Here is a 27,737-nt window from a genome sequence, read left to right on the forward strand (position 1 = left end):
GATGTTGGAGTAACTGGGAAAAAAACAAAGGCTTTGTGAGTGAGCAAGAAAAAGAAAGTCCGGACCTGACAGGGTCAATGAGTTTACCTTGATAGCGCACATTTTGAGTTCCCTGGCAACATGTGGTGCATTTGGCACCACGGTGAACCACGCAATGTCATGCTTCTCTCCTATTAGAAATTACTACTGTTGTATGCCATACAGCAAGACATCAATCAAGCCGTACTTTTTAAAAGTGTTCTTGTGTGTTCAATTGCCTGCATGTGCGTGTGCGTTTGCGTGTGGGTCTGTGTACACTTCACTGCCGAACAAAAGAAAGTGAAGGAGACCGAGCAACAACAATGTCCCCACATGCAGAGCAAATGTGGCTGCAAAGCCACTTCAATGGGACGACTGGCAAGGGATGAAAGTTTGTTGGCTCATTCGAGTGTTTATAGCGCTTTCAGGGGAGCTGTCATGTGCATGTGGTCGTCTAAAACTTTAATTATGCACCTGTTTTTATTATATTATGCCCGATTCTTTTTTGCGAAACAGCAACTGGAATCCTGGAGCTAAATGAGAAGCAGAGACTCTCATTAGGGTGTTTTGGGGGAATGCTGGATGTGAGGACAGCCAGACACTCATCGGATTTCATTAAGTACATGGCACAGGCAGTGTTTCTCACTGCAACATGGTAAACATATTTCTGGCAGCCGGGCAACTCTTTCAGTGTTTCCCTGGGCTGTGAGGGAAATAAAAGCCTCCAGGAGGTAAATATAGCTGCGCTAATACCTGTTGCATTAACTGCAGAGACAAATAACTACACTTTAATTTCAAGACTTGAAACATATGCGCGGGGCAACTAACACCATGCAATATAACGCCACGGTGTAGAAAACATATTTGAAACAGAGTCTGTAGCCTAGGCAGCGAGACTCATTAAAGAATACTTCGACTCCTATAAAGTGGAGACCCACCAGAAATTGGGCCCACAATCCGTTTTAGATCCTGACTCATAATTTAAGAAATCAGGTGCTTGGCCTGAACTCCGCTGCCTCATTGAATAGGCAGTCTGTGACCTCACGGTAGTTCTTTAAGTCAATAACTTTTTTTTATTAAAACACAGAGGGGCCACCAGGAATATGTTAAGAGGAAATCAAAATTAGTCCAGAGTTATGAAAAATTAGGTGTTTCAATTTCAGCGGATGAAATATGCTTTCCTCTGGTGTATTTCAACAACATTAGGCCTCATTTCCTGACCTGTCCCCCGTTGGTGCCGTGACTGAGTGACGAAGAACTCGACCGGGGCTACGGGACCGGCCAGTTGGCCTGACTCGCTGACTGCTCAGCGAGGTAACCGGCTGAGGGGCTGGCACAAAGTGCGTCTGTGTCCAGTGTCCCTGTTAAAGCTCAGGCAGAACAGGGCACAGTGTTGTGCAGAGGGCATGAGTCAGACACATGAGCGCCGTAGCAGCTGCGGTGCTCTTTTCATACTCTGTTTCCTCCGCGGACATGCACGGACGGGGACATTTAGCAGGTACGGCAAAGTATTTTTAGCAATTAAAATGAATGAGTGAAATCGACAAGTGGAATAGACTCTGCGGAGGAGGAGGACCCCCGCAGAACAGTTTGTGTTACTCTCAAACATGGTTAGAGCCATCCAATGCTGCGCTGCGCCATTACTGACAAAAGGAATCACTTCTAAAGTCTCACCTTCTGTGCCAAAAGCACATTACTGTATAGAAACAGTTTGTTTAAATGTTTACACACACACACACGTCTGTTACACATTCACACATGTATACACACCTGTACGCACATACGAATAAAGCAGTAACAGCAGGTTGGTCAGCCAGACCCCGATCAACGGCGGTAATGAGGACAGGGCTGACAAGGTGTCTGCTGATCTAACAACACGTGTGTGTGTGTGTGTGTGTGTGTGTGTGTGTGTGTGTGTGTGTGCTCAGCTATGTTGAGTATCGATATATATTCTGCAAACAGGGCAAAAAGGGAAACGAGAGAAAAAGAGAAAATATAAAATATAATCAAACCATGAGAGAAAACACAAGTGAGGGGAAACAGCCAGCACAGGCCAGAGAAGAATAGAGCCTGCTATCTTGCTATACATGTTATTCTCCAGGTAAAATAATACCTCAAACAAGGAGTCCCAATAAAAAAAAGTCCATTTGGAGAAGCTCCAGTATAAACTCGAGAGCAGCAGAACTGGAAGGTCGGTGCTTTGTACTTCAAGAGGGGGAAAATAAATGCAGCCTATAAATATAACCGACTGATTAGCGTGTGTACATACATGTAGAGGTCTGGCGATGTGTTGAAATCTGAATATGCTGGCATTAACGCAGATTTTCTGACGGGCAATTATGTAAAGCAAACTATAATGCCCGACTGCGGGGCCAAATAAATGTGGTCGGCAAACTCTTTTCTTTCAAAAGATCCGCATCTTGCCGTGATTGAAGGCACGTTGCCAAGAGCGGTTGATTCTAATGGTTTACACAGCGTGCCGGAATAACATGCAGGCTTTGGAACCCGCGCGCACATTTGTCATTACTCATATCCTGTCGGCTACGGTAACGCAAAAATCAGCCCCCTCAATCGGTTCAACATGCAGTGACACAGACGGTCGCGAGGGCTGTGAAGTCGGTGGATGTGGAGTAAGGTGTCTGCTCTATCGATGGACAAGGAGAAGAGGCATTAACAGGAAAAATCCATTTCCTGACACAAAGTGTGGATTTGGTCTGTGATGGGAACTTAATGGAAAAATCCACACGACCTGGAACATGCTATTCCCGGTGTTAAAAGTTAAAAGTACTCCAAAAGATAATGTACACTAGATTCAAGACAGTAGAATAGCAGATAGATAGTCAATCACTTTTGACTTCCCCTCACAATTTGCGACTTTCTCTCGACTTTTAACTTATCTGAGTCTTCTGAGTCTATTTACTGGGTCCACGGCAGAGACCAGTGTAATTCATTAGGGGCTGACATATTTGTCTAATAGATACAACAGATAGCCACCGTCTTGGGACCGCTGATAAGTTATCTCAAGTTTCTACAAATCATTCACTGTCACACCCAACCCTAAGTAACCAACACAAACATTCCCCAACTGAAATAATGAACAGAATCCTTTACTGCTATTGTTTTCCAGCTTCTTTGGAGGGAATCGCGTTGAGAGTGGAGGGAATGAAAAGACTGACAGCTTGTAGCGTCAGTTTTCCTTATGGTGCAGACTGATTTGAAGTGTTGCAGAATTTCCCATCTCTCCAAGCCAAGGTCACTGACCCTCCTTGAAAATAACCAAAGTGAATTATGGGCTGCTCTCAAGTCCCCTCTTTTATCTTACAACAAAAGACTCACTGCAGTTTCTCGCAAAAAGAGCCTCCAAATGAACATTATAAATCATGCAAGGGGTTCACACCTGGGGGGACGTCGGGAACTTGTCATTTTACCACCTCAACGTCAATCGGGTTGAAGGAAATACTTCCATCGAAAATCCAAGCAAAAAAAAGATAATTAACAAAAATACAAATAATAAAACTTGATGAAAAATGATGGAGAAGGAATCAGGGGTTGTCAGTAGATGACATAGTCCCCCGGCACCGGCGTCAAGTATTGAGTAATTCTGTACCTAAGTGCCAGTGATAACAAGTTGATCCCTTCATATCCAAACCCTGTAAACAGAAAGATGTGTGCTATCTACAGTCTACTCCCATGGAAATACAGAAAGAAAAGGAAATTTAAAGAAATTTTTTAAAAAAAGACTTCATTAACTAAATGTGAAGCATCATGAAACTATTCCAAATGGTTTTTGAGTGAAATGAAATAATTGGCTGGGGCGGTAAAGAAGATACACCTATAAATAATTGATTGTGTCTTGTAGTTTATGATGTATTTGTTGTAGTCATTGGTTTCATTGACTGTACATGGCCAATACAATTGGCTTGGTGTGAAATGTTGCGGCTGAGCCCGATAGAAAACATTTTTTGGTAAATTTTGTTTTCAACAGTAGCTGTAAATGAATCAGTCCAGTCATCACAACTCGTGTCTTGAATCTGACTGAACTCTGTAAACGCCTCCTCAGCGGGTTAAGAAGAACAGTGATCAATAAAGAGGATTTTCCATCAATACACAGTATGGAGTGTGCATTTCATATATTCTGTAAACGTCACAGTAACTGGCAGTTGTTGACGCACTATATTTTATATTCTTTCCTGCATTGTATTAGTTTAACTTCACGTTACAGCCCGATGTGTTTTCCTTCATGTAAGTCCGGTCATGCACAGATTTTTCACCGTGTGCATTGGATTACAATATCATTTTCAAAACCAATCTATAGTGAAATCCGTTCTCTGACCTACAACAGCTCTGAAGTGTCTGTGCTGCAGTTGGGTATATGAGTTAAGGGGTGGCAGGGTCTGTATTCTGGGCCACAGCTCATGGTTTTGTGGTTCTCCAGGGTCAAAGGTGTTCCATGTGTGCATTTCTCAGTCATCGGTCCTGAACAGTCCACCACTCTTCTAGAAGGAAAAAAACACTTCACACACCCTATCTCTCTCGCTCCCTCTCACACACACACACACACGCACAAACTCCTCTTCGTCCCATCTGGAGCAACTCTGACCCAAAACACACTTTTGCGCACGCACGCGCACACACTCTGTGAGATGCATTCTCAGGAGAGGGCTTCATTACACAGGGATTACTAAAAGAAATGTTTTAATCAAGTTGTGCAGACAGCTGCAGACTGGAAGGCGAGAAAATGGCAATGACGTGGTTCATCAGGCGTTAAAGGAAAACACATCACAGAGGTCCGAGTGTGCCTGTGCCTGTGCGTGTGTGTGTGTGTGTGTGTGTGTGTGTGTGTGTGTGTGTGTGTGTGTGTAGCTTCCTGCCTCTGTCCAACATGTCCAGCTGTGGAGTATGTGCGGTTCCTTATAAGGACAAACAGAGATAGGAGATCTCTGTCCAGAGACTACGGACCTATGTCAGATTTATACTTTGAGATTTTGCCGGAGTCTTTCATATGTCCCGTTGTCATGAAAGCAAATACAGTACCCAACGGAAGCACCGGCTGTCCCGTTTTTTGGATCCAGATTATTTGTCTTCAGAACTATTCTCCCAAGGCCTTTGACCTTCGTGCAGATGGTCACTGGAAGTAAGAATAAAGAGTCCAGTGAGTTTTCGCTCCCCCCAAAGTTGCGTGGTTAAATGAAGCTTATATTCACTCTTTTTTCTCCATCATGGTGACAACAATGTGTCCTGTACCTCATTACCAACTGCGGGTTTTTTTTCCTTAAGCGGTGAAAATTGGATGAGCTAGTTTCTGGGAAGCAGTGGAGCAGTACTGAGGCCTGCTGGGGAGGAGAGGACAGTGGAATGCACACCACAGTAGATGATAATCCACTCAGAGCTGATAATCCATCTATCCTTCCCTATTTCCCACTGTTTTCCGTCCCTCAAGCTTCAGTGCCTCAGATGACTAATTCAGGCATTAATAGAGTCTTTCAGTCAAGTGAGAGAAAAAAAAAACCTACAGCTGCTTGTGAATCCACCGTCTTGACTTCAGCCGGTCCACTCAAATATATCTTATGACATAGTTAAAATGCAAAAGATATTCTTGGGCTGCAAAAAATATTGCCTCTTGAAAACATTACAGCCTATAATATATACTTTAGGGCCGGGTTAAAACCCGTGTTGACTTAAGCTTCCAAATGACAGTTATAATCATAAGGGAAAGTACGAGGCTTCTGCAGCAGGCCGACGAGGGTTCCTGCAGCACCGCGCGGTGAAAGCAAGAAACGTGGAAGCTTCCATTAGAAACTGAAACGTCAATCACCGGGAGCACAAGTGTCACATTCGCTGATGCAATTTCCTCCAAATGAGGCTCCTCAATACGACCATTGATCTCCGTCGGCCATAAAACCAAATAAAACTGTCTGACACCAGATGTAGAGGAGGAGAGAAGAAAAAAAATATGCATGCACCACAAAGTTGGACGAGATATTGCGCCACAAAAAAATATGATGTTTTACCTTTGCGGCTTTACAGTCCTTTGCACTCCTGAGTGAAAAGTGGAACAATATTACATCATGTGCCATTCCGGGCTTTTTAATATACACCTGGTAATACATAAATCCTACTGGCTGCGGTGTGTGGCAACATCCGTCCAGCTCAATAACGTGAAAATGTTCTCTTTCTGTAAACATAACCATGTTTCCACAATTACAACGAAAAGACCTGGTTAATGCTTTGCCTTGTTCAACGAAACACATACACTCTGCTGCTGCTCTCACGGCCTCCGCACCGCGGCTCACAGCTGAGCGTGACCACGGCAACCACACGCTGATTCAAGGTCATTCAATTATCTTTCAGCGGAGCAGTTTTAACACTAGAACTACTCAGACACGACCTTAAAGGGCAGTAAACGATTCTGGAGAAAGCTTGTCTCTTTCTTTGTTGTTGTTGTGGTCCTCCTGCTCTGGCAGGGCCGGGAACCCAGGTCCTCGGGTGTGGGAGTCGGACGCGAAAACCACTAGGCAAAAACCGCGGTGTCGACGAGTGACACTTTTACAAACTGCGCTCGCGGCGTTGTGTGGTGCGGTGGGCAACATTTCTTTGTTTTCGAATAACAGAGCCGGGCTGCGGGGAAAACCCGGGCGTTTTTTTCCGGCGCGCACACAAAAGCGACAGCCAACGGACGGTGAGGAAATATTCTGCTGATTTTTACCAAACGTGTATTGCTTTAGAATCACCTTCTCTCCCTTTCATTGAGTGATGCAAGTGATTATAAAGTCCACACAAATCAAAGTTTGGTTGAGGGGCACAACAAGTGATGCAGAAGCTGCGTGTGACATCATTCACAAGATGTGTCATACGTCACCTAAATGTACACAGAGAGTAACTTTTCCACTTAACAGCCGCTCCCAAATCAGTTTTCATCAGTCAAAATCATTATGCCAGCTTGTTGACGACGCTGCCTGCCAACATTGCTCGTAGAAAAAAAATGGAACAGCCACAGTGAATGTTCTCACCGATGAATGCTGTCCATGCAGATTTGACTTCGATCTCTATGGCTCACTTCTGAAGGACAGAGTGAGCATTTGTCCTCCCGGCCCTTGGCTGTGCCCGGAGACATAGACCAGGAGCAGCTTGCTATGACTAACTATGAACAGGAGTAATGAGGCATTACAATCACACCAGAAGCCTCATGCCTCAGATGCCTGAAGCAGCGTTCATAAATCAAAAGAGTCTAGACTACTGGTCCAGACATGGTAATGGACTTCTTAGCTTCACATAAAAAAAGTCCTACAGGTGGTGCTAAAGACTGAACTAACCGTTGACAGTGAACGGAGCGAGAGCCCCACCAATAATTAGATATCGAGGGAAAACCAACATTCGTTTCCATTCAGAAACATTCGCAGGGCGAGTCAGCTTTTTTTGTGTGTGACTGTATAACATGCACCTGTAGCGCCACATGCTTGAGGAAATTATCCCCTCAGAAATAGCTTGAGTGTGGAACAGAGGCTGCTAAAAATGCCACATAAAAGCTGGTGTGGGGCTAAATTATGGCCCGCGGTGCAACGAGCCACACCGGGGCTGCTGCTGCTGGTTTGTTGGTGGGACCCAGCCTCGGCCTTGGCTGTCATGTGGCCCTGCGTATAGGGATTTAATATGGTGCGACAGTGTGGTTTGGTTCTTGGGGGAGACCGATGCACGTTGCACTGCTAACATCCCCTTCCCTACAACAGCACCTTCTTCCCTCTCGCTGCCTTTTCCGCAGGCACTGATTTTTATCTGTGATAACAGGTTTAACAGCCAAAACTGAGGCTCTCTGTAGAGTCTGTGGAGTCCCTGTGGGGTTGGCGGCCCCATACATTGCCTTTCATTAGGGATAAGTACAGCCTGATGCGTCTCAGCTGCGCTTTAATTCACTGGGAAAGAAGGTTCATTTCTGAAGATTTTGGAAAAATAGCTGCTTAGGTTTAGTTCATACTAAGGGGGGAAACTAGGATATTTTTCCACAGTAATTTGTTTTAACGCATAAACAACATAATATTGCCTAATCTACTGGTAGGATTAGTGATAGATTTGGTACTGATATCTGTGGTGTCCATTCAGACGCAGCCTTCGGAATGATTATACCGAGGATATTCCTGCAGCACTCCTCTCTGGTCTTTAACTGAGCGACAGATGTTTTTCTGTACAAATTGGAAAATGGTAGGAAGCAAAAGTAACTCCATCCAGAGGAGAGGAATAGTTACGCGGCCCCATTGTTCAGAAATATCCACAACATGTTCTTTTTTTTTTAAAAGAACCCTTATTTCACTGCCTGGTGCCTACTGTAAGAATCTCCTTCCACACCTCAAACAAAGACCTGGTGACAGTGATCAAATGGACCACGGCTTACTGTTTAACAGCAGTGAACACTCAAGTTATATATTAACCATAGTGATGCCCAGACACATCAGGTTGTCAGTCTGAAGAATTAACTTTAATATAGTGAGGGCAACAAAATCATTTTAGTTGGATGTGGCGTTTCAAGGCTCGCATTGCAGCGTTAAAGATTATTTGCAGTAAGGCCCGGAGGTTGGGGAGGCGGCACCAGACCCCGTAGACTACTTCAACCTGGAAATCTATTGCCAATACATTGGTTTGACTGCTAGACATTTTTTTCATTCCTTCAACATGGAGGAAGTTACAAGGTTAGAGTCTGCAATCGCTCTGAAGTAATTACCCTTTCCTTAAAATTTGAACTAGCTTAAAAAATACACATTACCAAATGCCCAGTGAAAGGCAAGGCTGCCAAGTAGAAGATGTGGAGGAGGTAGTGTGTACTTTCCCCCAACAAAGGCCCCTTGGTGCCCACTGGAAGAAGCGGGAGCCACTGTGGTGTGACTGAAGGAAACACGAGCTGCAGTATAGACTGCGGGCCAGCTCATCAGGAGAGGTGCTGGGTTTTTTCGCAGACGCCCAGTGCCTCTCCATCGTGGTTGCACGATGACAGATATGTTTGTGTGTACCGTACAAACGTGTGTGTGCGTGTGTGTGTGTGTGTGTAATACAGAGGGATGCAAAATGTGTGCGTATGACATCACCTTCTGTACTTCCCTACTCCAAACTACTCTTCTCTTCTGTCAGTCACAGTTCTCCTTTAATCGAGTCCAGAGGAGAATAAATGTAAAGCTACCTTTTATGCTGGTAATGGAAAAGCTGATCTAGGAATCTGCGTTCCTTCAACACTACTGAAGAGCGACACACCAACTGAAGACGGCTCTTTTTCCTCAGACCGCTTTCGCCCTCTTCTCTCTCTCCCCACACCTTCCCCCGAGGTTTCAGGATTCCCACTTTCTCCGAATGTCTCCTCAGAACTCCAAAGCTCGCACAGCTCCGCTCGGTGAGTCTGCTCAGAAAACCAAACCAATCTTGGAAAAGGGGTGTTGTTGGAGTTACATCAGCACTTAGGCGCAGTCCCAAAACAAACATCTGTACAGTCACATTAAATGCTACCACCTGGTGGAGTTCATCTTTTGGCTGCTGCGATGACCCAGTGTGTCACTCTGGGGCTCAGGTTTCAGCAGACAGGAACTGTTCGTCTGACTGTGTCTGTCATACATACTGTGTATGAAACCTTATCTGTAATACACTCGCTGTGAGTTTCCACCTGGGAATCCCATGGCACAAATATGCTCAGAATTAAAATGAATTCTTAAAATGTGGCGGCTACACAGTACAACAGTAAAAAAAAATTACTTTTTTGACTTATTACTAGGGCTGCAACTAAGGATTATTTTCATTATCGATAAATCCGTTGATCGTTTTCTCGATTAATCGATTAATTATTTGGTCCATCAAATGTCATAAAATGGTGAAAAATGCTGATCGTGTTTCCCCAAACCCGCAAGATGATGTTTTGTTTTGTCCACACACCAAAGATATTTGGTTTACCGTCACAGAGGAGCAAAGAAACCAGAAAATATTCACAATTAAGAAGCTGAAATCAGAGAATTTAAAATTTTTCTTTCTGCCAGTAGTCATCTCTCAGCCCCTTCTTTTTCCCTCTTCCATTCACCTACTGTAACCTACTGTCTCCGCTTCTCTGTCAAACTTGGCCATCATCATTCTTCTAAGCCGGAGCTGTCAGGTCGTGTTAATTCGATTTTGACTTTAGCAGCAAACGGGTCAGGAAGCCAGAGCCATATACTCAAGACAGGGTCAAATATGAGTCACTTCAAGTCAGAAATGACGACTGACCAACCTCCACTATACTGTACAGTTACAGTACACCTATATACAGGAAAGAGACTGACGGTGAAACAACGGCAACTGTTAGGAAAAAGTTCAAAGGTGGTTCTAACGTGTCCGAGAGTCAGAACCATCGAGCGAAGTGTAAACTAGACGTGGAGAAGACGAGATGAAGTGGAAGTTATCCTATTAAGGGTAGCAGAATAATCTTACAGGAATAACATGTTCACATATAGGATTAGGATTAGTGCACATCGGTATGATCACAATGTCACCGTGTAGTCTAACATCTGTCCAAATCACACCCAAGATAAAGTCGCCTGTTACTGGAAATGTGCACGCTGACTGCGCGCCATCAAAGGTCCGCTGACGACGGAGAATGAAAGAGAGCGTTCTTCATGTGTCGAGGAGAGTGTGAGAGGTTGTGTATATTATTTCTAAGGATTGAAAGAAAAGCCACGGGAGGGCACTGATCTGAAATGCTCTCTGGAGAAGCATCGAGTGATTGTCAAAAAAAGAAAAATAACATCCTTTTGACATCTGAACCCACTATATGAGGCAGGTAGGGCAGAGAAGTGTGTGTGTGTGTGTGTGGGGGGGGGGGGGGGGGGGGGGGGGGGGGGGGGGCGGGGACTGGAGATCAAACAAGCAGCTAGCACAGTCTCTTATTGGGAGCAGAGAGCACAAGGAATCACGTTCTGTCTGCAGACCCACTCACATACCGCTCGGAATGAAGGTCTTATGTTTCCCGATGCGTAGCCAGCTAACCACTGTAAACTATATACAATAGTTTGCCGGGAGAAGAAGCCAGGAAAAGTCAGAACCATGTGCACCTATTAGACATGTTTAAATCTTAAACTAATGGGTGGAACTCAAATTCCCATGGTGGTGCCTCTCACACGGGTTTCCTGCTTTAACGAGAACTTTGACTGCAAGGTGTGCTAGAGAGGGCACAGGTTTCATGTGAGCGTGTGAGCGTGTGTGTGTGTGTGTGTGTGTGTGTGTGTGTGTGTGTGAGAGAGAGGGAGATTACAGAACATTGAATTATTTTCCAGCACGTCTGTGGATTTCACAGACTGACAGTCTCATTCATGTGTTACTCTACCTACCAACTGTGCTGTGAAGTCGTTTCAGTGTGCGGAGGAGGGCAGGCCGAGGACAAGACATACGCTACGCATTCATTCTTCACGGGGCCTCACTTGAATAACAAATGATCTCAACAAGGCCATTTAATACACACTGTGTGTCACCTTTACGTCCTGTACGGCACAGCTGGAGTGCATGGACGGGTTTCAATTAAAAACTAAATCCATGGCAAAGTTTTTAATGATAAAGTAAAGCCATACTATAAACCTCCTGCGAGATAATTCATGCAACGTCTGGTTGCAGAAAAAGCCAACGTAGCGCTTGGTCAAAACGCGAAACACAACATTTACAATAAAATCCAAGTAGTGCAAGTAGAGCTACAAACGTACCAGTATGCAGGCATCTGAATCTGCTTCCCGTAGAGTGCAGTACTGAAGGAAGGGATGATGGGTATGAGAGGCAGGAAACCCCCTGTACTGTCCTGGCATGTCAAGCCTGCCTGGAACCCAAACACCTAGAAGCAAAGACAGAACGGGAAGACGGAGGGCAATAAGACGAAGTGGACATGCAGCATTGTATACTCTATATCCAACAAATGTTTCAGCTCTCTGAACTCAGTCTTCACCTCAAATCTGTGCTCTTACAAGCCCAGATAATGATTCATATATAATAGGACAGCTGGCCTACAGATGTGATATTATTTGAGTTAATGTTATTATTCTTAATATTAGCTATTCATATAGACCAATTTTCTACTGAAGTGGCCTCCTTGTAGAAGACACAACCTGACTTTGAGTTTGTGTCTACAGGCATGAAGAAGAAAAACAATGGCAAACTGCTCCCCACAAGACAGACACCTCTACTCTGACAACCAGTGTCAATAAAACACAGATTAAGATAAGCCTCGGTTTATAGCTGTTTAAAATCACTTCCTGATGTGGGTGAGTTGTGGCCGGAATGGCCTTCAACCCTGTCATGGTCCCGCTGCCAAACTCCAGAGGTAGAAGTGGTTACTTTGGCAGATACCGCTGCTGATCGGGTGATTGGTCAGAAGGATCCTTGGCCACTGACCAATTGACTGTTAACCCCGCAGTGACCCTGTGATAAGGACTTACCAGCATGACATCCAGCAAACATCTCGGCTCAACAAAACTCAAATTACTCCAGATCTGTTATCCGGGCTTCCTAAAAGCGGATTAGCTGATCGCCTCTGTAGTTCTACATGTACTCTGATGGGCATCTGGGCCCAGAGCGAGGTTATAACCTCTTTAATGGTCGTTTGTTTATAGGTGCATTTGAAAGGTTAAGTGGAGCGAGAGAAATGCCCTTTGTGGTAGATACTGTAACCATACTGTATAACTTTATGATTAATCAAATTGTGTGTAAGTAAACAATTCAGGGGACAGCTATGCAGAATGATAAGACACATTCAGAGGAAGTTAAATGAGCATTTCTAAATGCTTTGCTATGAACTTGCTTTATGCAAAACACTGTTTGAGAAAACACTTAATTTGTTGTCTGAAAAACCAAAATATACCATATTTTGTGACAAAAAAAAATAAGTAAATGCCAAAAATAATGCAACCAACATAGGAACATGACAATGTCACAGCTGAACACCAACAACCCTGTGCAGCATCCCAATTTGTGTGGCGGGTGAATACTATGAGGTAGACCAGAGAGGGACTGGTTCTCATCAGGAAGCCCAGTGCTGAGATTTTTACGACCAGGTGAAAAGGGGTCATCAAGGTCATTAAAAGGGTCATTAGGGTTACTTAGAGACTGAAGACTGTGGCCATGCGATTGACCTCTGACTGAATTTGGGATGCACCAGAGGGTTTTTCCAAGGTTTCTGGAGTGCTTAGGTGTTGTTACGGCTGCTTACAAGTCTATTTTTTTTTTAAACCTAATACATTGCAAGAAAACCACAATGAAGAGACAAAAAAAAAATAAAATGAACCAACCTCTGCTAATTAATCTCTCATGAACTTCTAACCAAATCAGCACAAGCGTAAACAAGCCACAGTATTTAATTGACTTCTTCAGGCAGCAACTGTCATGTGATTAGTTTAACACATTGCATATAAGATATTGGATGGAACTGTAATCTAGAAATTACTCACATGAAAAGCACACTGACAAAAGTTGATAAAAATGTTGACTAAATGCCCAGGAATGGATTGTCTGTCATTTGCCATATGTCCCAATTTTAATGTCTACAGAAGCAGACAGCTGGCTTTTTAAAACAGTCCTACAGGGTGAAATATTGTGCTGCTCACCTTGAGGTAGAGGTGTGCGTAGCAGTGATGTAGCAGGTTGTCAGACGGCTGGCTGAGGCTGCTGACGGTGCTGACCAACTCTGGGGCATACATGGGCACCGAGTGTTCGACGTTCACCCTCTCCACCTCAAACTGCACAGAAGGTAGAGGACGCACTGGCTGAAACACGGCCACGTAGACCGGTCCCGGTGCCGCCTGGAAGATTCAAAATGGATACAAAATGATTATGCTCAAAATTGATTACAAATTAGTGTAATAGTCCCACATAATGCTCTCGTTGTAGTCAGAAGCCAAACATCAGCCTCTCATAAATCACTTCTGTTGGATTAAATCTCATTTGGTGTGCATTGTGTGCTGATGATCATAATAGCTGAGTTTGTTAAAACTGTATATTTTTTCACTACAATGGACCTAAAACCAGGGAATAGTCAGGAATTATATGAATTAAAGTGAAAAGAAATTCTTAAATATCCAATCCATTCAGATATTTACAAGATGTTTAAACATTTAAGCAATATATATTAACCTGCTACCTAGGGATTTACTACCTACTCAAATAAGTGTACAGAAGCTTCCATGTTAGCCATTACAGTGGACACTGCGCATGCATATCCAAAAGTGTCTGATTGGCGTACATGTGTATCATTCTATTTCATTCTTGTATGTGAACTAGATTTTCAAACTTAAATCTTCTTAAAGAAATATGGGACAAGAGCAGAAGGTGGTTATTTAATGTAGAACAACAAAGTATGTGTGTGTGCACTACCTTGTGTCCCATGATGACAGGCATTAGTGATTGCAGGAGGTTGAACTCCGCCATGGAGACGGTGACTGACACTTGGAGCAGAGTGAGACAAGTGAGTCTGGTTGGGATGAATTCTTCCAAGCTCGATATCTCCTCTGATTTAGCCGGACCGTGGCTCTCCTCAATCATTTCTACCATAATGACAGGAGGAAAAGAAAAATGTCAGCCCTGGAACAAATATCGTATTAACATTTAACAAAAGGTACAGGATAGTGCGAGATCCATCGTAATACTACAAAAACAAGTGGTTTCCCCTTTTGTTTTAAACAAGTGAACACAACCACAAGAATGCGCCCTGTGGTGAATTATTTGAAATGAAGTGAGGGAGTGAGAAAGGTAAGAGGCACTTTAGATTTGGAAAACTAAAGATTGTTTTACAGAGAAAGGGGTTAGCTGTAAAGCACACCAGTTTCTTCGGGTGGGTGCCTCTCCACGCAGCAATAAAACAATAAAAGGGTCTTTTCCAACAAAAACCACCACCTCATACACAATGAAAATAAACAAGCACTATAAAAGCACCAGCATCTCCCAGACATTCATTACAGCGGCCGTTTCCCCAGTAGCTTTGTTTTGTGAACCATCTCATAAAACAACTCATTCAATCAATAACCAGAAACATCCGGGAAAGGCAGAAAATGAAGCCAACCAAGTCGACATGGAATAGAGGCTAGCAGGGTCAGCGCTAACCGAGGGAAGGAGTGAACCAAAGCACTGAACCACTAAACCAGGTCCAGGACCAAAGGGTGAGGCGTCGAGTGTTCCTGCGCGGCCGTGGCTCGGGTCCCAGGACGAGGCTCGACTCAGTTCAGTAAATGTTCTTTTGGGCTACGATCCCAGCTCGAAGGTGGGCCGAGAACTTGATCTCATCGGGTTCATCTGGCACTGCCATGTCCAATATGATCATATACCGGGGCTCAAGTCAGTATCTATAGTCAACATTCAAATTACAACACACCATGACTGCAAACATCAAACATCCTCTATTTAAAGGACACAGATGAGTTGAAAATACAATAAAAAAGTTTACATACGCTTGAACACACAAAATGTTACTGTACTAAACATGCTCTGTATTTTCCTTTTCCACTTAACAGATCCAACTCTGAACATCTACTTATTTGTCCCTTTCATTGTTCTGATGCAATATATAAAAACCGTTGGCCTTGCATTTACAGCTAGTTTTTAAAGGGGAAATTAATTCTTCCTTAACATTTCAGAGAAGCAGAGAAGAAAAAGAGGATGAGGAGTAGGATAGTCATATCTGTGACCTCCTGACCTCAGCTTCTTTCCTGGCAAGCACGCAAACACTGTCGTCATGAAGCACAGAGACTAGAGTACAGAGGAGCCGTCACCAAAATCTTTTTGAATTACACAAAATCAGCAACATCCCGGAAAAAGTTAGAGCAAAGATCATCTGCCCTTTACACGGAAGAGTTTCACTTGGCTAGCGAAGGAACCAACAACTTCTACTAAACATAACTCAAATCAAAACACTATTTTTTGACAATTTATTAGAATGGAACTTTTACTTCAACTAATTAAATAACATCAGTTTCTGTTTCAAAGGCAAAGGCATCGCCTGGCCTTTAATTTTGTTCTACAAACAAGTTAACTTGTGAGAGGAGAGGATGATTTCAGATATCACGCAAGGCATGTGTTATATGTTCACTCCGTCTGTAGCTACCTTGGTTTCCTTCTTTTATGTACTCTCAATTTGGCAGTCTACCCCCCCGAGGGTCTCACTATACCGGCATTTTTCCAGAAAATACACAAGAGAACACGGACACGTATAGGAACATGAAAGAACACACTCACCTCGCCCGATTTAGTCAAAAGCTCTATCATAATTATCCCATCATCTATTATCTATCGCAGATGCTGAAACGACCGAAACCTGCGGATGTTATCGTTTCGCAAAAACGAGAGTTATTGCTACAGATATTACACACAGACACGCATTCCATGTTCTTTCACAACATCCCGGGGAATGAGCTCACCAACGGCTGCGCAGAGGCGATCACTAACAAAGGTGTTTGGTTTAACCTCCCTCATGTGGTCCAAAGGGTCACTACTTTCATGTACAGCTGTGTGTTGAAAGATGGGTTGTGCAAGGAAATAACAATGTGATGAGAATACTGCAAAGTGCAGACGGCTGCAGTTTCTGACGATGGGCAGAATGGAGCACAAGACAAAATAATGAGAGTAGAGAGAAGAGGAATGGAGATAAGAGACAGCGTTGAGAAGTGTGTTCCTTGAGTGTGAGGAGTGTAGTGAACGACTTAGTCACATTCATTTAGCTGACGCTTTTTGCTTTCAACCAGGCAAAAACAACTTCATTTTAGATTTTTTTTCTTTTCGCAGTCTGACCAGGTGAGTTCCGAGTCTTTGACGGATGGATTGAGGGGTTTCTGCTTCCACCATTGAGGCACCAGGACATCAAAATGAATATCAGCTGTAAAAGCCATGGCCAGTAGACCAGATGTTAAGATTGAGATGTCTGACCTTGCTGTGGTTTGCAGTAGGGTTCGTACTCGTGGTCCATGGCACAGGTGACCATCTTGAGGATGCGGTGGACAGCGCTGCTGTGTAGCCTGACATCCAGAGGTCCAACCACCAGTCTCTTGATGGAGGTTTCTTGAACTACAGGCGCTACCTCCTCCGTGTTCGCCACCGAGAAGTCCTGGGAGCCTACGCACACAAACAAACATCGTTAAATATATATATATAATGTGCTATTACAAACGTGAAGCGTTTTCTTTTAGTCAGTCAGCACATTTAACACCCACCGTTCCACATTTTTCAAAGTCAAAGTTGAAAGTAAGAAAGTACAGTAGACATATCAAGCATTGTGTCAAATACTTAGGGCGGCAACATTTTTGGTACAAGTACAGAATCTCGTCAGTTTAGCAAAAATGCATTTTTGTGCTGCACTACACCACGGCCCGACAGTGGTGTAGTGCAGCAGCGGGGAGCAGATCACGTTGCCATGAACCACTGGAATGATGAATATTCCAAATGTCCACTTCTCTCACACAGCTGTCCCTTCATTCATCGCAGGCCCCTTGTTCCAGAGGTCCACTTAAAAGACTCGGCTCCCCGGCAATAAAAGAAGGAGAAATTAAAAATAAAAAAAGGGGGTGGATGAATGGCAGTGAGGGAGGAAGAGGACAAAGGGTCACAACTTGCTTTATTCCCATTACATTCCACCACTGCACTAAACATTCTTATAGCTCGGGAGAGAGTCAACACTATTAATTTAATGTTTTTAGCTGAAAGAGCTGGAGGTCGGGGGGAATTTTGGAGATTTATAAAGGGCAACGCCACTTCCCCTTCCCTTCTTCAGTGAGAATTGGATGTAATGATTTAGGCCTAATATCAACCACATGGCTGCAGTTAGAATGATCAGTGGAATGATGGAGAAGAACAAGAAGTCAATTTCTAAAGATGTTCTTAAAAGTAAAATTAATTGGGGTAGTTTTTCAGTTGACTGTTTGTTCAGTGGCAATGGAGACTAATTTGTTTTGTTTACACTGGATCTAGAAGAAGAGAGTTGTTCGACAGAAGATATGCATTCCAATTGTCAGGGGTAAACCACAACAGTCTTGCGGGAGAAGAGACTGACACTTATCCTGCTGTCAAAGAAATGACTTTGACATCTCGGTATGACAGAATCCATGTTGTTTTTAATTTAGATTATTATCTGCAGCTGAAAGCAGAAGGAAACAATAGCCTACTCAGAAAGAGGGAAAGGCAGAGAGAAGTCAAATGAAAGAGAGAAAAAAAGATGGAGGCAGGTGAAACAACACAGGTGACTTGACTCCTAATAAATCAAATTATCACTGAATTGATTCAAACCACATCTTTGTTCCTCGTGTCATTATGAAAGATGCAGTTGTGTGCTATGTCATCAGAAATATAATCATGATGGTAACTGGGCATCCACACTTCGTGAAGCATGATCATCTCACACCATATTTGCACTACATTCATGGACCATAAGCTATTCTATAATACGTTTGCAATTAGACACAGTAAGAGGTTCCATTAAGAGCTGAGCGTGTTCAAGGTTATTTTATTATCTTAGAACCTGTGAATGTCAGTCAGGTGTCAAACTCGTACTAACACTGAGAACAGCTTTTCCGGCAGCATTGGAATAAAATGCTCAGCCGGCTAAAGCACACAGAGACATTGGTGGGCCAAATCTAACATTTCAAACTGCAAAGGAGAGCGCTTTATCTCTTAATGGGAACTTCAGATCTTTCAGACTTGAATAAACATTCTTGAGTGCGGCGGCTTGGAATGAGAAATTCTGCCCGTCTTACGGCCTCTACCGGGAAGAGTGACACCTAATTAGGGCAAGAGGAGCCTATTCACTTTCTTAAGAGCTTACAGGTAAGAGAGACAGAGGGAAACAGTGTTTCAACAAGCAGTGGGGAGAAAGAAACTCAAATACGTGTCAGGGCAGACTAAACACTTCTGACAGTTGCCCTCCAGGTAAGTTTGGGGTGAGAGTGAGGACAGGAAGGGTCAAGGACCAGGTGGCTGTGACTCAAACAAGACAAGCTCTTTCTTCAGGTCTCCAGGGGGCTTGTTTGACAGAGGAGAGAAGAGAGAGAGAGAAATAATAGAAAGCGAGAGAGGGAATGAGATGGATCGAGAGGAAAAACAGAGAGAACAAGGCGGAACGGGAGAACAAGACAGGTATAAAGAAAAGGGCAAGGTGGCAAGGTGAGCAAACAAGCCATGTGAGGAGGAATGACTTAGACAATACCTTTGCCACTGCTGTTCTCCATTGTGTAGAGATAATCCATGTAGAAAGCACCAAAGCGCTGCATGCCCGCTATCTCTGTGTAGGTCTCCTGTCAAACAAAAGTGGAGTCGGGTAAACATTCAGCAGTGAGGGAGCAAACAAGCTGATAGCCTTCAAGAGTGGCAGTGACTGGGGTCATAGTGGATATGGAAAAGGGGGTCTACTCACTGATAAAAATAAAAAAATAAATTTGAGGGGTTTGTCTACTCAGTTGGACATCACCAATATTCAGAACTATTTGCAAAAAACGGAATTAAAAAGGGATATTTCGTCTGAAAAGGAGGATATAGTCAAAAGTGTGTAAGTAAGTTACCGTCTTTTAAAAGCTTAACAGTTCACAGGAAAGACATTTACAAGTATCACGTTGGTTCTTTATTGAGTAATACTTGTTTCCTCATTCAGTCGGGGCCTTATCTACTAAATGATACTTTCAAACTGAAATTGTGGAGTGTTAAGTGAATATTTACTATTACAACAGGGTGCAAGTTTCAAAACCATGAAAAGTACCTGAAAGTAAAAGTTTTGAAATGGACGCACTTTTGTACTGGAAGTTTCCAAACATTATTTTTTTAGACTGGCATTTGCCGGCACCATCACACTGATGCCTAATGATTTCATAACGGCTGCAGATAACTAGGATGTGCTCAGGTTCTTCTGGACCTCAGCAATCTGTTAGACAGGCTGAGGAAATGACGAGGAATATCTGGCACCAGCTGTAAAATGGTTGTCGTCATACAGTACATGCATGACGTGTCCTTTCATTATTATGCTGATGACTTGCAGATGTACCTGCCCATCAGAGCCACCGATAGTGCACTACATGACTATGCCCATGTGATGTTAAAAGCTGGATGACTCTTGGTGACTGAACCAAAGTAGAGATAGGCGCTCATCGAATCAAATCCTTCCATGTGCCAAGTCCCTGTTGGAACTTATCAAGCCCGTTGCTCACAATCTTGGCGTTTGATTCGATAGTAACTTAAGCTCTGAGCAGCAAACCGCAGAACTTGTGCAGTCTTGTGTTTTTATTATCTTGGAAATATTTCCAAAATAAGATGTATCTTATGTTCCAAAGACACAGAGACCATTTTACACGCCTTCATCTCCTTACTCCTCAACTGTTGCAGCAGCCTCTTCAACCGCCTCAACAGAACATCTCATCCAGGCAGGCTTTTAACAAGATCCAAGAGACGTGACCACATCGTACCTGTTTCAGCCTCCTTGCACTGGCTCCCAGTATGTTCTACAATTCATTAAAAGATCTACTGCTGACTTAAGGCCTCTCACGGTCTCCCTCTGTGCCATAAATCTGACCTCTCTAGTCACATAGGAGCCAGTACGTAGTCTTTTATCTGTTCTCCAGGCGAGAGATTAACAGCACATTAGCAATCAGAGCTTCCTGAGGAAATCAGGTCATTAGAATCAGTGACTTCATTCAGATCTCTTACTTAAACTTACTTTCATAGGAGAGGTTTTCTTGATTTTACCTGTTATCTATTGACTACCCTCTCTTGCTGGCAATAGCGTAATTGGTTTTGTTTTATTTGCTTATTACTCCATCAAAAAATTGTTTTTATGATCTGCTTGTTTTAAAGTTGTGCACTTAAACACTTGATAATGTGGGTTAAGAAAATGGGCTGTATAAGATTGTTATTATCATTATTATTAGTAGTAGTATTTTGAGTTTACATTTGACCTGCATTCTGTGGACGTTTGACTTTGGTCATTATTGACAAATAAAAATTTGATTTTTTTTTTCTTATTCTTTATCTAAATGGGTGTTAATATAATGTTACTACTATATCTCATAATTTATTGGTCAGCAGGTCAAGATATATTGACCCTATTTTAACAAAAATAATTGAAAGTATTTTTCTGCAGCACAAGAAAACCAACGAATTTGGGAGCAAGGAAGGAAAAGAACAAGATTGATTGAATGACACACACACACACACACACACACACACAGTTAACACCTCCACCCCAGCCTTACCACCTAGATCTCTAAACAGACAATTCAATGGAGCCTTATCAGAGCGGCAGGTTAATGAGTAATATTTATTAGGGGATATCTAATGGCTGTGGCATGCTTTTGGATCAAAGCCCTCAAGCTTGTTTCAAAACCACTAATGAAGTACCACTAAACCTTTGACTCTTCTGCTATCAAGTATGGATGGATGGATGGATGGATGCCCAAACAATTGCTTCACTGAGGGTCATGAGCGTTTCTCAGCAGAGTCAACACTCGAGCTGTGAGGCTGATGAAGTGAGTGGAGTTATCAGGGATAATGGCTTTAACACTACTACTCAGATAGCAGAAACAATCCTTCACTGCAGCCAGCAGCTGGGTGACTGACAGAAATAATCACAGGGATTTAAATTACATTGACTAATTTTATAAGAAGAAAATACTGATTTTAAAAAAATATTGTAAAAACTTGTAAAATCATTAGAGGATAAAAACAATTCAGATGAAACCTAAAGAAAATCTATAGCTATAGAAGATTGATGTGTACACAGATAAATGACTTTTTTTAAAGTAATTATTGCGCTTGCTTTAGTATATATCTGAAAATAAGGGGAAGGTATGTCTTAAAATGTCTTTGCATCTTTCTTGAAAATATTTATTTCATCCACATGTGAGAACAGACCTCAACAGGTTGAAAACAGCTTGATGACCTGAGCACTGTAGAGTTTTCATTTAGTGAGGACTGTGTCAATGGCAGGTGCTGTTACAATAAACAGTAAACATAATGCACTAATGCATTTTAGTTATGCATTATGTATTTTTTTGTAGTATTGGTGTAGATCACATGAGCTACTGTGGGGGCGTGTCTTCCCAGCTGCGAGGTGTGTTGAGTTGGGATTGTTGGTCTGGCTTGGAACTGACTGCCTAATTTCTGCCATATGGTTTAGTGTCAGCTATAATTTCTGTGGGTGTCTTTTGAACGTTTTGTGGCGAGTTCTGATTAATCATAATGTCAGAGACAACCTGTAATGTTGGTTGGATTCACTACAGTTAAACTGTATCTGACAGGAGGGTCCGACTGTATTTTTGGGTAGCATCGTCAGCCACCCAAAATAAATACTGTTTGTCTGAGAACAATATTCTTTTGTACAGAAGTATTTGGGATGGGGGGCAGTAGTTTTAGGGATCTCATTTAGTGACCTTGTGATTTGCAGTGTCTAGGATGAACTCAGCTCTGACTCCGTTATTCTCTGGGCTGCGGTAGTCGAAGAGAGAGTTGGTCAGGTAAGTCATTCCTTTATTGCTTAGGCTGTCCCCACAGCTGAAGAACACTGCTTCCTAAAGAGACACAAGAAGAAGAAAAAGAGGGACAATGAGAGGCAATATAAGAAGGAGGGGACGCTCAGAGAAAAGAAAAGATTAGTTGACAATTTCGTCCCATTCTACATTGAAGAATGTTAAACATGAATCATTTGCTGCTGCACAATTTAAAAAAATATCAATTAAAATCCAGTTATTACACTTAATGAAATACACTGCTTTCAATTGCAATGCTCTTGACACGGTGATGCATGTGGCAAAATTAGTATCATTTACAACAGCATTTATGAACAATTATAAAAGCAGCTGGATCACATCTATTTAAGAAATCAAACCACATCTCAACAAAGCTCCTATAGAGGCAGTGGGAGACATGGTTTAGGTGAAAGTCAATACTGTTTGTGCTGTTTAAAGTTTTTCTTACTAACTTTTTCCCCCATGTTTAATATTTCAAACTGTCTTTACCTCTTCACTTCGATTCATGTTATCCTCAAAATCTCGTACTCCCATGATCCCTTTCAAACAAAGGGCCCGGCAGCCCACAAAGCCAATCTGACAGTCGAAGAAGGGCTCTCCCATCATCAGCACCTGCAACAAAGACCAGGGGAAGGAACTTTAACCAGTTCAAAACGTGAGAGTGTGTGGTACGTGGCTATTAGTAACACTGCAAAAACAAATTCATCATGTCAAACAGGGTTCTCCACCATGACATGGCTTCGTCAGACAGATCCCATGTTCCCTTAATAGCAGCAGTCCAGCAGGACCTGTAACTGGCAAGGTGTGGTCGTCCCTCAACCGGCGTACCTCTGCTTTACCCAGCAGACAGCTAAACAGAGAGCAGCCCAATAAGCCTTTACAAGGCTTAGTTTTCCCTGTTTTACTAGCCATCCCTTTGCCTCTCAATGCTCTCACTTTTGGTCCCAGTTCAGGCTGCCTTCCCTCTCTTCCAGCAAAAGCATAAATTACAGAAATTGGAATTGGAAATCTCTCAGATTTCTCACATCTGGTAGAAAGCTTAGGAGCAGAAAACCCCTTTCCTACTCCAACTCAGGTAATCAGAGAAAAAGGTTTGAAATATTTTCTACACTGAGGGGGAAATGCGGAAATTATCAGACTTGGGCTCGGTTCAAACACAGATTCCACAAAACAGCCCACAGATTAGTGACCTGGACAGGCTTGATAAATGTTCTTCAGGGGAGGGAAACCTCTGTCTCGAAGTAAATAAGGAGAGACGAGAATAAGAAAAAGAATAATGAAAAGGAAGGACAGGGCGCTTTGTTTGTTGTAGCACACGATGAGTAACAAGAATGCTTGTCACATGGGTCAAATGTGTAGACGCATAGATCACTAGTCGGTTGTGGCCTTTATTAGGGTTTCCAACCTGAGAGATGGACAAAATGAACTGAAATCCACATCAGGATAAGCATTCACGTTTGCCTCTTGCTACTTTCTAATATGACGGAACCAGGTGAGAGTATCCTGACATCTGCACTGGACATGAAGCTGCTGTTAAGTGAAGTTGCAGTATAAATAACTAGAAAAGAATCATGACTCGTGATCAGCCTCACTAGAACGTACGTGTTTCAGGAGACTTACCTCAATAGTGATGCCCTGTTGCTCCAGGCACAGCACCTCTCTGGACTTGACCTTCTGTGGACTGTAGTAGCTGCTCTCTGAATGTGTCTCAGTCAGCTGAGACAGAGGGAAGACAGAACGAATACTTTATTATCTTTCAGACTGATTAGAGACTGACTCAAATAATTAACAAATGTGGAATAAATACATATCTTTGCAGTCAAAGCAAGTTTGCCTCGGATTCAATTGAAATGCTTCAGCGGTGTCACAAAAGATACATTGAAGAAACAGACCATGAAAGATGAAGACTTGACAAAGTTTCATTTTTCTGTTACGGTTAAAGATTTGTGAGCGTACTTGATTCAAAGAGTAGATTATGCAATTAAAATATCATAAAACCAGATCGGAACTGAATTAAAAGTGTGCAACACCAGTTAAGTAAAGAGGAAATTGAGTCACCTCAAAATACCGGGAGAGGAAAAGGAGGAAAATTAGGGTTTTGTTTAATAGAATAAGTAAAAGTTACAGCAAAAACACAGATGTCACAAAGAGGCAACGCTAAAAAAAAAACTGGAAAGCATATGTCTCATTGTGTGTGTGTGCGTGAGCACCCACAATTCGCCGCTGAAACAGATACATGATTTGAAAAATAAACAAAAGCTTTGCAACTCTTTGGACGTGAGGGACATTGAGGCTTAGAAGCAGAAACAATAACATCCAAACAGGGACAGATGACATTTTTCTTAGATCAGAGACTGGATACCAGCCTTGGGACTTTTTGGTTGTGTTCTCTTCCAAGTTTGGATCCAGGCCAAAGACATTCATCAAACCACATGACAGCCACTCCTCTCTGATTTTTAGGGGGAGGCCCTCGCTGGCTTTGAGGATGGCAATCAAAAAATGACTAACGCACTCAAAATACAAAGGGGGAAGAAATGATATTGTACAAGTGGCTGTGCATTGACTATTCATGTAACTTCATGAAAGAAGAAGAAGAAGGATTTTCCATCATCCTGTGTGCAGGGAGAGTTTGGTCAAAACTAGCCGGTTCGGGTGAGAAAGGCACATAAGCTGTGTGATGCTTTCGGGGTTCGCCAGTCGACAAACTGCGGGTGTAGAGAACATAACAGCGTCGACCCAAACCCATTCAACTTTAACACAGGAAGCAGGTGCAGAGCGAGAGGCAGCTGTGCCTTATTATCCCTAGTGATGGAGCAGACTCTCACCAGAGCTCCCTTCCCCTCTCTCTTTGGATTCTGATGGTTTGCTCACGTGCAGGAAGAGCCCCACTCCCCCAGAATGTTCCTGGGAGCAGCAGCGAGCGAGGACGTGAAATCATCTCATTCTCCTTCTGACAACATCAGTGCACAGTGGCACCGACGCTAGATTGCCAATAATATGGCTGCCAATATTATGGTCACCTTGGTATTGGCAGAACTAGACTGGTGGGGCATTTCTCCAGCCATCCATCCATCGTCTACCGCTTTATCCATTTAAGGGTCGTGGGGGGGGGGGGGGGGGGGGGCCTCCAATGAACCTAACTCCATTCTGTATGTCTTTGGACTGTGGGAGGAAGCCGGAGAGAACATGCAAACTCCACACAGAAAGGCCCTGGTTGGTTTGAACCGGGATTCGAACCCAGAACCTTCTTGCTGTGAGGTGAAAGTGCTAACCACTATGCCACGTGAAGCCCCGGGGCATTTCTAACAGTCAGGAACACCAGAGCAGACAGGACGACGTCGCAGTATAGCATTGGAGCACCATCACAAGATGCTTAATAAGGCCAGTAATACACTGAGCTGCTGCTGCTGCTGCTGCTACTGCTTCTTTCCCCGCCGAGTCTCCTTTATTATTTTTCCACCCATTTTAAAGGCTTTGGGAGTCCAACACAAATGAAATGATTCTTTATGAAGCATCTTGAAAGTGTTATAATTTTGGATGTGAATATTAAAGGTACTTTGTCTTTATATCCATTTCTCCGAGATGTAACATGGTGGAAAAGATCTGATGGAAAAGTTTGAGAAAAAAGACTGGTAACACTAGAAATTTGCTATTGTTAAAATAAATGAAAAATGCGAAAATAAAGAAACAATGTTTCTTAAAATGAAGTATGGCATGGAGTCTGGCATGCAAGGGGAGTTTGGCAGGTGTGCAAAAATGAAAAAAAAAGGGGGAACAAGTGGTCAGAGCTAAACTATGCATTATGTGTGTGTAAAAGTCATTAAAGTGTAGAGCCAATTTCTCTGATCAAACAGATCTAGGGCGTAATGCGTCAGCAATCTAAAAATACCTCTCTGATTTCACGTGCACGTCAAACTCGGTGGCTGTTCAAAGACATGAAATTCCCTCGCACTAAATACTTCCTTGTAGGAAAGCAGGGAGAACGTTTAAAAAACTATCCATTCAGCTGTCTGCAATTACTCCAGATGAGAGGCAATTAATTGATTAAAAGAACTCAAACAATGCAGGAACAATTTAAACATTATTAGAAAAGCGCCGAGGTCTGTTTGTCCTGAGACATACCTCCCCTTCACTGATCACACACACACAAGTAATACTTTAACCACACACGTGTACGCGCACACACACACACACACAAATAATACTTAAACCGCACGCGTGTACGTACACACACACACACACACTCAAGTAATACTTAAACCGCACGCATTCACACACACACACACAGAGTAATGTGATCTGAAGTGCCTGAACCTGAGGGGAAACACAGATGAATTCCAACTATTCTGAGTGTGAGCAGGCAGGATTAAAGTTTGGGATCCATTTCTGAATAGTCATCATACCACGTATAATGTTTAAGACATTAACGTGACCCGAGACGCCAGTTAGCGGATAAACTGCCCTCATGTGTACCTCACACGGAGACAAAGGGGATTGGAACTTCCCGAGGATCAAGCTGTCCTTTAAGACGCAAACTCGAAACAACCACAAAACATAAGTTGGGGCGGGCAGCAAGAAGAGTAAATACACAATAATGGAGCCTAAGCGAAATAACTATTAACACAATGATATCTTAAATTCTGGGAAATTCTACATCAACATTAAATATCATTAGCTGCCGAAAAGCTGAAGAATTTACTGACCTACTTATCTACTTATCTTCTCACAATCTATCCATACTTGTGGTTGTTTGGGTTTGAAAACATTTGAATTTATTGATTTTGCTACAGTATATAATGTATTTTTACCTGAAATAGCTTTATAGTTTAAAAGCTGTGCTGAAAATGAAAGTACTTACACCTTAACCATGTTTGGCCATTTCCTTTTGATGTTTGACATTAAGTTGATCATGGTCTTCCTTGCTCCCAGACACAGAATTCAACTTCACACATGAAAAAATATATATAACAATAGCTGATTTACCTTAAAGGTAACAGAAGCTTTGGTGCAGTAGAAACCTATGGACACAATGGGGTCTTTGTGTGTGTGTTGCTGGGGGCAGTTGGGGATGCTGCCTGTCTCTCTCTGCTGGTAGAGGTCTTCCTCACTTTCCTCCTCTGCGTCGACGATGGCTGGAACAAATGACCAAGCCCACGACACCCAGCCTTGGTCTCCATCTTCAAGACTCCCGGGCTGCAAGTAAAGGTCTGTGGTCGTCCCCTGGTTTTCAATGTCCACATCCATCCCTGAAGG

General features: G+C 42.9%; 1 protein-coding gene across 14 annotated transcripts in view; it reads right to left on the reverse strand.

The window, feature by feature from the left end:
• The window catches only part of LOC118301643 (vacuolar protein sorting-associated protein 13B-like), a 299,542-nt gene that overhangs the window by 234,574 nt on the left and 37,231 nt on the right, over positions 1-27,737 (reverse strand). For 13 of the 14 annotated variants that reach the window (XR_004790359.2, XM_035627305.2, XM_047331582.1 and 10 more), the window contains exons 8-16: positions 27,468-27,730; positions 24,105-24,200; positions 22,974-23,096; positions 22,389-22,526; positions 19,181-19,268; positions 16,912-17,097; positions 14,371-14,540; positions 13,605-13,799; positions 11,715-11,839 (exon numbers count right to left, since the gene is read on the reverse strand). Coding sequence is in view for 13 of the 14 variants with exons in the window: in XM_035627305.2 (XP_035483198.2) it covers positions 11,715-11,839; positions 13,605-13,799; positions 14,371-14,540; positions 16,912-17,097; positions 19,181-19,268; positions 22,389-22,526; positions 22,974-23,096; positions 24,105-24,200; positions 27,468-27,730 (1,384 nt within the window). In the remaining variant the exon portion in view is untranslated. Of the gene's footprint in view, positions 1-11,714; positions 11,840-13,604; positions 13,800-14,370; positions 14,541-16,224; positions 16,323-16,911; positions 17,098-19,180; positions 19,269-22,388; positions 22,527-22,973; positions 23,097-24,104; positions 24,201-27,467; positions 27,731-27,737 lie in introns of those variants that run through there. The other variant, XM_047331590.1, reaches the window with a different exon arrangement.

Source organism: Scophthalmus maximus, chromosome 1 (genome assembly GCF_022379125.1).
Source record: "Scophthalmus maximus strain ysfricsl-2021 chromosome 1, ASM2237912v1, whole genome shotgun sequence".
NCBI classification, from domain to species: Eukaryota; Metazoa; Chordata; class Actinopteri; order Pleuronectiformes; family Scophthalmidae; genus Scophthalmus; species Scophthalmus maximus.